Source organism: Myxine glutinosa, chromosome 14 (assembly GCF_964187855.1).
Source record: "Myxine glutinosa chromosome 14, kmMyxGlut1.1, whole genome shotgun sequence".
Lineage (NCBI taxonomy): Eukaryota > Metazoa > Chordata > Myxini > Myxiniformes > Myxinidae > Myxine > Myxine glutinosa.
The window spans coordinates 30,951,176-30,962,521 of NC_136274.1; the positions used below are offsets into that span (position 1 = coordinate 30,951,176).

Sequence of the window (11,346 nt, forward strand, 5' to 3'; positions counted from 1 at the left end):
TCGGAGGCAACTGCAGTGGTGGAGGTGTGCAGGTGGGTAGACCCACTGGGAGAGGTACACGTCGCAGCCCAGAAATTGTACGAGGGCACCGGGAGATGAATCGGGGGAGTGAGACCCCAAATTGAAGAGCACCACAGTTTGGCCAATGGGAATTGGTTTTTAGAACCCATAGTGTAAGAGGGCCAATGGTTTGGCCGGAGAAAGCCCCCGGGTAGTGTAAAGTTGTTAAAGTCATTTAGGAGATAGTTAGGATTGATGAACCTGTCGCACCATACGCAGCCACTTGCCTGTGGTGATGATGATGACTCCACACCTGTGTTTTCTTTGTTTGTGTTGCAGAAATGAGAATTGCTGTTGGATTTGTGAGACGCATCACGACGTGGATGAGACATTGGGGTGATTCCATCTCTCCCTCCCTAGGAGGGACTGATGATGAATTGGTGATGGCAAATTTTGATGTTGAGTTGAAAATGGCAAATTTTGATGAGAGTTGAAAATGGCAAATTTGATTGGTTAGGAGGGAGAGAAGACGAATTTGGTATATGGGAGGAACGGGGAAGACAGTAGGGATGTTTGTGGATTTGTAAAGTAGATGTTTATGGGTAGTGTTGTGTTTTGTTGATACAGTAAGGGGTAAGGGAGGGGCCATGTAGGTTACCTGGTGGGGGGGGCGTACGGTAGGAACGTACCTGTCTCACCTGGTTCCCATGTGCCCCCAGTGTGCATCACCTTGCATTGCGTGCACTTTTGCGCCCTTACCACCTTGCTCACTTGTCTTGTTTTTGTCTCCCACCTCCGAGGATCTGGCTTTGGGGTAGAGAGAGAGGAGAGAGAGGTGCTGGCGACGCAGTTGTGGGCCTGCACTTTCGCTGCTTGCTGCCGGGATCGATACACCATATGGACCGCAATGTTTGTGGCCACCCACGATGGACCGCAGTTCGTTTGCGGCCAAGCACCACCCGGGGATGGACCTATGGGTCAACGTGGCACCTATGCCATACAGGTGAACCACTTTTAAGTAACACCAAGTGCACCACAAGAAGAGCAAGAGACACCTGCAGGGTTAGGGGTTGTCGAATTTATTTTTATTCCAATGAACAATGGTGACTGCACCGATTGGTGGTGGGGTGGTGCTGTTGATGCTCGGGAAGGGTGCTCTGCACGTTATTAAAGGCCGTCGGCCACAGAGCACTCGTGGGTTGGTGTATCGATGCTAGCATGCGTGCTCTCTCTATGCATAACATCTGCATGTGTTCCTCCAAAAACAGGTCCTGGATCGTAGTGTAAATAGCAGCGTAGTCGTGTAAATAATGCTCCCTACCGGCTGTATGTTTAGTTTGAGAATTCTTTCCGGATTCGGTTATCCTGTGGGTGTGTTTCTGTGAGGAGAAGGGTGCAACGTCGCAGGGGGACATATTTACTCATTTGTGAATATCTGTAAAACTGTCGCACTCAGGGTAGAGTTAATAGTAGAGGGAACTACATTGCGTGCCACACTAAAGTAGGTAAAAATTTATCGGGTCGGGACGCCCCGAGGGTAGAGAAGGGTGCAATGTTGCGAATATGGAATTTGACCTCCATATCCGCTTGTAAATATTCCCCTATCTTCTCCGATACTCCCCAACTCTCCCCTTACCCCATTCCCTAGTCCCATTGTCTGTAAACAACACCCATTAGAGCCGATCTTCCCCTTCATTCCCCCATTAAATGTCGTGCCCAGGTCCCCCGCACCACACGTAGACAATTATAGGACATCTTGCTAGTTATTCTTAATCTATGTCAGTTAAGGACTTGTTTCCATTAATTATGACTCTTCGTTGCACCAGAATGTGATGATATGGCACCAGTAGGAGTTTAGGACCTTCCCATACCTCCCCGCATCTCTTCCCATCATCTCAAGCTCCAACAACAACCACAACAACAGCGGCTTTGCGTCCTCACTCCGGCTCGGTTGGCCGCCATTGAACATGTGCTCGACGGGGTTACCCAGAAGGGGGCTCCCTGTCGGCCCCTCGTCAAGGGCGGAGCCGGTAACCCCCGCACCCAATGAGAAGCCATGGGCCGATGCCATATGGGGCGGAGCTAACGAGCGAGGGCGTGTCACTCCCCGCCGGATATACGCGGCCCCGCGCCGGACGTGACGTGAGATGCGCCCCGAGCTTGGAAGGAAAAGACGCCACCCTCCCGAGCGCTGAGCGACCTCCCCAGCTTGAGACCAAAGTCGCGACCTACAAGCGCTGTGATACCTTCACGCATCTCTGGACACCACCGTACGTGATCCTGCCCTGAGCACAGGTGCACCTGGAGCGATCGCTACCCGCTTTCCTGGCCATCAAACCCCGTGTGAGTGAGCCTTGTCCCGCGTTTACCTGTCGTCTGTCCGGGGATAATATAAGTGTGTTTAAGTGCCCACCTTCCTATGTTTCCCTCTTGTCCCTGTAATCTAAACCTTCCGCAATTGTAATAACAACCTTTGAGAACCGTATCCCTGGTGTCGTATTGTGTGATTGTAATCCAGCCGGGTGTCTTCTTTTTCTTATTGAGCCAGCATAGCGCGATTAGTCAACCCCGGGTGCAATCGGGGTAACTTGTACGGATACGGCGGCCATCCCGCTCGGCCCACCATACCATCAAAGTCGTATCTGTAACAATATATATATATATATATATATATTGGCTAACCCCTGCTCTAGCAGGGAAAATGGCCTTAAAATGCATGTGGTGTTGTGTTGTTGTATATATATATATATATATATATATAGTTACGTTTATGGGGATAGGTGAAAGGATACCGTAGGGAAGGTAGCACTGTATAAGTGTAGCATGGACTGTGGTTGCATTGGAGAAATCTCGATGTACTTAAGTAGGGAAACTGCAGCATAAGATTGTTAATGTGTCTTCACACGGGGGGTAAAGCAGTGCTAATTAGCTATAGGGATGAAGGCTAATTTTCCCCAGTACATGATTTTTCCCTCTGTAACTTTCCCCTAACGTTTTACATTTACCATGGCCGGACATAATGACCTCCATTTAACGATAACAACTAAGCTGGCAAGACGCCAAGCAGAGACCATTGGACTAAGCCCCGACCCCCAAGTGACCTAATTAGGAAAAAGGCCACGCCCCCGCAGTGGTGTGGGGGTGGAGAGAAAGCCATCAGGCCATGCCCAGATTCGCTGACGAGAGTGAAGAGGAAGAGCGCGTGTCTCTGGGCTTTTGGACAAGAATGGCGCCATATTTTTCGACTGGTGCTGACCGAGTTTGGTGTGAGTTTTGGACGAGGAGCTCTTGGCGGCGTCTGCAGCTATTGAGAGAGGTTTCGACTGCTGAACTCACCAGAGAGGTGAATGCCGCGTTGTGCTTGTCCAGGCAGTGGAGGAGGAAGGGGGCCGGCTTCGCTAGCTTACCACAGACTCGATAGCGAGAGCCTTCGACACGTTGTGCTGCCGTCATTTTGTGTCATTTTGGGCTTTGAGCATCGAGCCTCAACGACCACCAACCTCCTCAAAAAGGTGTCCTTTTGAGGCCAAAGTTGAGTGCCGGTACGAAAAGGACAGTTTATTTGATCAAGCCCCTTTTGTGTGTTGTGAATCTGTGTGGAGGATTCTCACGTTAGGAAATTAATTTACCTCGGTTTTTATTTCGATATTCATTCCTTGCTTTATATACATTAAAATCATTATGGTTGCATTTTCCTTGTCTTGTTTGCATGGTGTTGGGTTTGGGAATAAACTCGTGTGTTTCGTCAGATAGTCTCGCAGCCCTTCATCTCGTGCGCGTTGGAACCGCCATTTTCGGCCTGCCACCTCGGGAGTAAAAACGTTCGACTATTCGTCATCCATTGTCATCCATATTTTTTTCACTAATCTACCTCAATCCCTTTAAAATGTTCCCAATCTTATTGGCACATGAGGATCAATTTTCCAAAGCTACTGCAGTAATTTCTTGAGAAGAAAATAATTAAAAGAAAGTATATCCTGAAATGTAGCCACTTGCCTCTCCAGTCTTCGTCCAAAGTGGAATGCACAGATAATCATTTTGTGTTCATCAACGTTTTCTCAAATATAGTAACACACCTTTTATTTGTTTTAAGCTTGTATTTACTTAGATACTTGTTTAGTGTTTCTTGGCAGCACATCACAATTGATTCCTGTTCAAAAATCTTCCTGCCCATAAACTTTCCTTCCACATGAAACATCACATTTGATCTTCTCGAGAGATCGGACAGTTTGTGTTCTTGTTTTTTGCCCTCAAACATTTGTGCAGATTAAGTTGAACAGATAATCTTTTTCTTTTAACAACAGCATTATCAATTTTGTTTTTGGCATGCAAAGCAATGCGGGATGACGGGTTTGGAGGCGGTGGTTTTGGTGGTAGCTGGGGACGAGACGGTCGCGGGGGTGGCCCACGGGGCGGCCGCGGTGGCAGTGGTGGCAGTGGTGGCAGTGGTGGCAGTGAGCGCCGAGATGCTAGTTACAGTGGCCGTTTCCGAGATGCGCCACCTCCTCGTGCCCCCTCAGCCGATTTCCCCGAGCCTTCAGACGGTAAGAATTAGCCACCCATACCCTACCATAAGTCATCCTCTTTCAAACACAACACAACAACGTTTGCATGTCTCTGCCATACCTTATTATTTTTAATCCAGTTCTTCACCACTCTTGTTTCTCTTTCCAGAGGAGCGTGCCATGCGGCCACGCTTGCAGCTGAAGCCCCGCACGGTGTCCGTTCCAGTCAATCAGGTGGCTAACCCGAATTCGGCCATTTTTGGTGGAGCGAAGCCTCGTGATGAAAAAGTCGATAAATGATACGACCTCACCACATCTCTGCACACCACACATCTGAACACTGTCAAACACCCTGCATGGAGGATGGGGGCTTCAGCAGCATATGCTGTTGTACAACTTTCCAAATGCTTTTGTCAATCACAGTTTATGTATTCATGAGCAAGATTTGTAACGAGCACATACAACATTCGAACACACACACACACACACTCGTTGATTTCCTCCCCTCATGCTTCCTTTTCTTCCATACAATTATTTTTTTGTTCCTGTTTCCATGTCGTCCTTGCACCTGTTTTCTCATTGCCAGAAGTCCTCTTCATATACTTTTACAATGAATTAATTGGATATATTTAGTTTTGAAGAGGGAAGTACTAAATCGTTACCAATGCACCTTTTGTCTTTTAAAATGAATTCTCATCTGATTTCTTCATCGCTTTCCCAAAAACGTGCCAACCCCATCCCTGTCGCTCATCTCCTTTTATTTGTGAGCCCCGTATTCCTGGGGGGAGAGAGAGAGGGGCAAAGCTTTTCTTTTTATTTGTATTGGCACCTTTAAAGAATCGATTATGTTGCACACTGCATCACTTTCTATTCGTGCATCATCATTGAAGGTGTTGCTCTTAAACTGCACTCGGGTTATGGAGATGTTTTTTTTTTTTGAAGTTATTGCCACCCAGGGTTTCTTTACTTCGAGGTTTGACGTCGTGTGAGGGAGCATGCTTTTGGCGTCGCTCTCGCTTCAAGTGGATTGGGGCTTGAGATGCTTCCTTGCCTTTGAATTTGTGGTTCCTGATTAATCAAACTGTCGCATGTTGGCTGCGTACATGGCACCCAAAATTGGATTTGTCAATCGAGGAGGAAAAAAAGCAAAAAAACAAAGATACCTTCTTTCTTAGATACTCGTGGCACACCACATTAGTGTATTTTCTTCCCTCCACCTTCCCCCAAAGTGTAATGGGTTTATTGCAGTTTGCAGACACTGGTTGCAACATTTTGCTACATATCTTTCTAATCTTCACTGAATTGGTTTTCGAAGGACGAGCATGTTTTCATTTCTGAAGCCTCGGCACTTTGTAGAGCCGTTGGTATGTACATCATTCTACTCGCTGTGCTGCTGTAATGTGCTAAGGGGGCTTTTTAGGAAATGACATGTGCCAGCAGTTTTACTTAAGAATTTGGAATGGAGAGAGAGCGAAAAAAAAATAAAATAAAAAAATAAAGGTTTTTTTTTTAAGCCTCAGGCTGTGTTAGTGCTACTTTCATCAGGGTTTTTGTGGAAAGGAGGTAGGGGAGGGGAAGACTGGAAGAAAGGCAGTTTCAAATGAATGAAAATGTGGGCGTGTTTATGTGTTTGAAAATTTGCTCTTTTTCCCAATCCGCATGACCCGTTATTAATCCTTGAGGATGTTTGGTGTTCTCTGATATCCCTCGACCCCAGGTTCCTCTTCTTGCTATCGTGGGAGTGTGCTTGCTGTGCGGCCTGCAACAGCTCTTGCACCAAAAAATAAAAATCCGCACCCAGGTGTTCGCATGTCACGTGTGTGAACGGCTGCCTTCGGCATCAAAGTTTAACTATAAAGGATCATTGAAGGTGGCTCAAATTTGACCTGGACTTTCATTTGTAAAAGGTATTGTGTGCAGGTGCTTCCAAATTTGCCTTTGGTGTTTGTAATCGATAGCCATGCTCACATTTCATGCTTTAGTGCATGTGCTGAAAATCAAGATGGTGGGAAGTGGGATAACGAACGTGGAAGGACAAGGAGTTGTGAAATTTCTGATCGATGAAAACAACAAACCTGTTGACGTTTACAAACAATTGGCTGCACAGTATGGTGGTGATTTACCTGTCAAGGACTTCCACATTAAAGAGTACCTTGGAGATGAGTAATGCTGTGAATGAATGAGGCTATCAAGAATGATATGTAGGAGTGGACATCATTCTTCATCTTGATACTCAAAAATAGACCACTTAAGGCAAACTTCAAACACTCTCATAGGATGAGTATGTCCAAAGTTAGATACCTCCTTTAAACGTTGTTTTTAAAATACATTTTTAAAGAATTGCACCTGTGACTAGGGAGAAGAATGTGAGATCAAAGACGGATTTTTAGCTCTGCCACCCAAGGTGGACAGAAATTATGTTTTCACCCCTGCTTGTTACTTGTTGATTTATATATACTGCGTATATATATTGATAACTATGTTGATCATGCCAGTTTGTTCGTTTGTTACTTGCGAAAATCGAAGATCTTTCAAGTATATTGGTTGGTCTTGTGTGTTATTCTGTCTGTTTGTCTGTATGTCAATCCCCCACAGGTCAGTCCCAATTTTAAACCGATCTTTACGAAACCTCACCAAATGATGGAGTTTGCCAAAAGGAAGAAGCCTATTGATTTTAAAGTCAACAACATAGGCCAAAGGTCAACAACTTAGGTGCAATTTCTAAAATCCTCTGTTTTCTTCCGATTGACTTTAAATTTGAGGATTTGCATATCAGGTCACTGAATTCAACCAACAATTATTTTTGAGGCCAACATAGGCCAAAATGTTTACAACTTAAATGAAGTTTCTGAAATCATAAATTTACATCTGATTGACTTGAAATTTGAACAGGATTTGCATATCTGGTCACTTAATTCAACCACCAATTATATATTTTTTTAGGTCTAAAGGTGAAAAGGTCAACATATGCCGAGTTTATAAGATCGTCGATTTTCATCTTATTGACTTGAAATTTGAAGAGGATTTGCATACTTGATCATTGAATTCAACCACCAATAATTTTAGGTCAACATACACCAAAAGGGCAACATAGGTAGGCCAAATGTCAACAACTTATTTTATGGATATTGAAAGTTTTGTGCTACATGACATATTTGTTGTTTTTGTCTGTCCGCTCTCCTATAATCACACACAGGTCACAATTTTAAATTGATGTTCATGAAACTTCACCAAATGGTAGAGTTTGTGATCTGACAGAATCCTATTTATTTTTGAGGTCAAAATGCCAACCACATTTTGAAATTTCTAAAATCCTCAATTTTCATCCAATTGACTTGAAATTTGAAGAGGATTTGCACATCAGGTCACTGAATTCAACCACCAACGATGTTTAATGTCAACATAGGCCAAAGGACGACCACTTTTTCAAATTCCTAAAATCCTCAATTTGCATCCTTTTGACTTGAAATTTGAACAGGATTTTCATATTGCGTCACTGAATTCCAACCATCATTTATTTTTAGGTCAACATTGGTGAAAAGGTCAACATAGGCAAAGTTTCTGAAATCCTCAATTTTCATCCGATTGACTTGAAATTTGAAGAGGATTTGCATATCGGGTCACTGAATTCAACCACCAACTATTTTGAGGTCAACATAGGCCAAATTTCTAAAGTTGTCAATTTTCATTTGATTAACTTAAAATTTGAAGAGGATTTGCATATCAGATTACTGAATTAAACCACCAATTATTTGTGACGTCAAGATGTCAATGGGCATAATTTCTAAAATTGAGAGATATGGCGAAAAACTACATGTATCATGATATCTCCAAAACGTTGTGGATGAATTATTACAAAACGAGGTGGATTCGAGTTGGTTAGGTGACAAGAACAAGCCAATTCGATTTTGGTTCAGATCTAGCCTACCAATGGGATACAAAACGTAAACTGTTCAGTTGAGCAAAGGTATGTGCTCTATCTAATGAGTGCCTTTCTATTTTGTTCTATTTTGCCAAGTTTTGCTGTAAGTGATTTACATCTGTATTTGTTTGTCTGTGAGCAGGATATGTCAAAAAGTTATTGACCGATTCGGACAAAACTTGGTGACCAGGTTGGCTGTGTAACAAAGACGAATTGATTGGATTTTGCTGTAGATCCGGATTCAAGGATTTGTAAAGTGATTCTTCACCATGGTGAGAGAGGAGCAAAAACGATATACAGCACGATGTCTCAAAACGATATACAGCAAAATTCGGCCCATCAGTAGGATACAAAATGTGTTCTGTTCAGCTTAGCGTACGTAGTATGCACTCCATCAAGTATTCATTTTTTTTCCCCTTTCTTATTTCGTATACTTGGCCGAAACTCTTGAAGGAGCGAGAGTAGAATGGAGTGTATTAATTTTTTCCCTTTTAATTTTTTTTTTGTAAGTTGTTTCAGGAATAATTAATTAATTATGAAAAACACAACAATCCTTTCGACTTATTTTGTTTGTGGGTTCATACAAGTTGAGATCATTGGCTCTTACATGTTCACATTGTTACTTAATTTATTGCAAAACAATTCTTATTTAGACAAAATACTTTCAAAAATATAACTCCCTCAATTTGAAACCTGGAATACTGCTCTCCTCTCTGGGCTGGTGCTCTTGCCTCACACCTGGCTCGGCTTCACGCTGTTGAAACCAAAGCTTTCAGAATCATTGGAATTTCCCGTGATGAAGCTAACTCCGAGGGCCTTTCACTCACTCACCGCGGGCAGGTTGGTGGACTTTGTCTTCTACCGACTCCTCTCCGGCCTTGCTCCCCCAGCTCTGTCTGTGCTCTGTCCTCCAAATATTCCTTCAGGTCGCACAATATCTGGCAGCAACCCTCTTCTGGTGAAACTGCCAAAATCAAGACTCTCTGCTCACCTTTCCTCTTTCATTCCTCTTTTTTCCCGCCTCTACAGCAAACTTCCATACTCTCTTGAATCCCACTCCTCCCTCCAGGTCTTTAACCCTCTGGAGTCCACAAGCCGATTCTATCGGCTTCACGCATGCACCGAAATGTGTACAAGCCGAATTTATCGGCTCTAACCGCATTCAAATTTACCGCGCAATTGCCGCCTCCTGGATTTGATGTGTGTGTAATGGTTTAATAGTAGACTCCAGAGGGTTAAAACAGCTGTTCACCACCATCTCTTATGGTTCATCACCACCATCACTTTTTTGAAATCCCGACTTCTTTCCTTGAAGTCCTAGCAGTGTCCATGTGTTTTATACCTCTCCCACCCTCCCACCCCTTTCCCATGCCTCCTCCACCCCTTCCCATGCCTCCCCCCACGCCCTCTCCCTCCCACAGATCTCCCGATGTCCCTGTTCTCTACTGTTGTACTTGTGTGCTTTCCCCTCTCCTCATCTTATCTCCCGCTCCCATTATTACATGTTTTTTTATGTCGGTTTAAAAATATCTTTTTTTATTAATGTTAGCTCTTAACTTACACGACCCTCGATCTTGTGTGTATATATATATATGTGTGTATATATATATATATATGTATATATGTATATATAATATATGTATATATATATATGTATATATGTATATATGTATATATATATATATATGTATATATGTATATATATATGTATATATGTATATATATATATATATATGTATATATATATATATGTATATATGTATATATATATATATATATGTATATATATATATATATATATATATACACGCAGAAAGGACCCAGTTTAACGTCCATATCTGAGGGACGGCACACACATTGATGAATCACCTTACCTGTGAAACACCAGGATGGCAATTTATAGCTGGGTCGGGATTCGAACCCAGGCTAGACAGCTCAGAGGGGAGTGTGCATCGTCTCGTCATGATGGTTAGTAATAGTTGAGGAGTGGAGCATAATTCAGGGAAGAGTTGTGAGTGTTTCGGTTGAATATTTCATGAGGAAATGTGACAATTAATTCGACAAATTGGAAGAGTTAACCTGGTGTTAATCTTAATGTGACGTAGGCACGATGGACCAAATGGCCTCCTGCGTCAAAGTTCCTTGTCAGCTTTATTTAGCAAGGTCATATTTATCGTTGAACTTGAATGACAAGATATTTCGTTAAAGATACTAGGTAAAGGTGTGTACAGTCAGTATGCGAAGAATTTCTGTCATCGTCCCCACATGACGTCAAGTGGGAAAATTACCTCAGAAGGCATTCGACCAATGGATGCGCGTCTTGCAACACGCAGCGTAGAGTCGACCAATGGCTGGACGTGATATTGACAGCTGTTGTCGCGACTGTGTCGTTATGAGGTTTGTCATTCCCGGCTGCAATGTGAAAGGTACGGGTACTTTTGAGTAACTTTGCTGTAAATACTCAATAAGATGCAGTGATTCAAACGGGTTTACGAACATCCGCGTGTTTGTCGTCCGATACGAACAGTGTTCGGGAGAGCGGTGCACTCCTTGGCAAGGTTTGGAGACGAACTCTATTTCGAGCCGCTCAAGGAAGGGGTGAGCATGATTGATGAGGAAGAAGATTGTTGTGAGGATGATGAGGTGGAGGTTTTTTAAGGATGTCACAGCACATGCTCATTCTTCCCTTTCGTGCGTTATTCTTCCAGCTCTCGCTGCGCACTGTGAACTCGTCGCGCTCCGCCTTTGCCTGTTTCCTCCTCTCGCCTCTGTTCTTCCAAAGTTATGAGTGGAATTCGACAGAGAACAAGGCCCAGGATGATGACCAAGACCAGGACCAAGGGTTTAACTGCCGCCTCAACATGAAGGTTGTCAATGTGTGTCTCTGTCTGTGTCTGTCTGTCAGAGAGAGAGTGTGTG

General features: G+C 43.6%; 2 protein-coding genes across 5 annotated transcripts in view; both read left to right on the top strand.

The window, feature by feature from the left end:
* EIF4H (eukaryotic translation initiation factor 4H) overlaps positions 1 to 6,024 on the top strand; it is a 91,660-nt gene extending 85,636 nt beyond the window's left edge. The window contains exons 7-8 of the mRNA XM_068135447.2: positions 4,335 to 4,544; positions 4,675 to 6,024. Of these exons, the coding sequence (XP_067991548.2) occupies positions 4,335 to 4,544; positions 4,675 to 4,805 (341 nt within the window). The 3' untranslated portion in view covers positions 4,806 to 6,024. The remainder of the gene's footprint in view (positions 1 to 4,334; positions 4,545 to 4,674) is intronic.
* A 4,641-nt stretch (positions 6,025 to 10,665) lies between these two features.
* RAD9A (RAD9 checkpoint clamp component A) overlaps positions 10,666 to 11,346 on the top strand; it is a 19,739-nt gene continuing 19,058 nt past the window's right edge. The window contains exons 1-3 of one of the 4 annotated variants that reach the window (XM_068135448.2): positions 10,668 to 10,853; positions 10,955 to 11,025; positions 11,136 to 11,294. In XM_068135448.2, coding sequence (XP_067991549.2) covers positions 10,775 to 10,853; positions 10,955 to 11,025; positions 11,136 to 11,294 — 309 coding nt within the window. In that variant the 5' untranslated portion in view covers positions 10,668 to 10,774. Of the gene's footprint in view, positions 10,854 to 10,954; positions 11,026 to 11,135; positions 11,295 to 11,346 lie in introns of all 4 variants that reach the window. The other 3 variants (XM_068135449.2, XM_068135450.2, XM_078768099.1) reach the window with 3 other exon arrangements.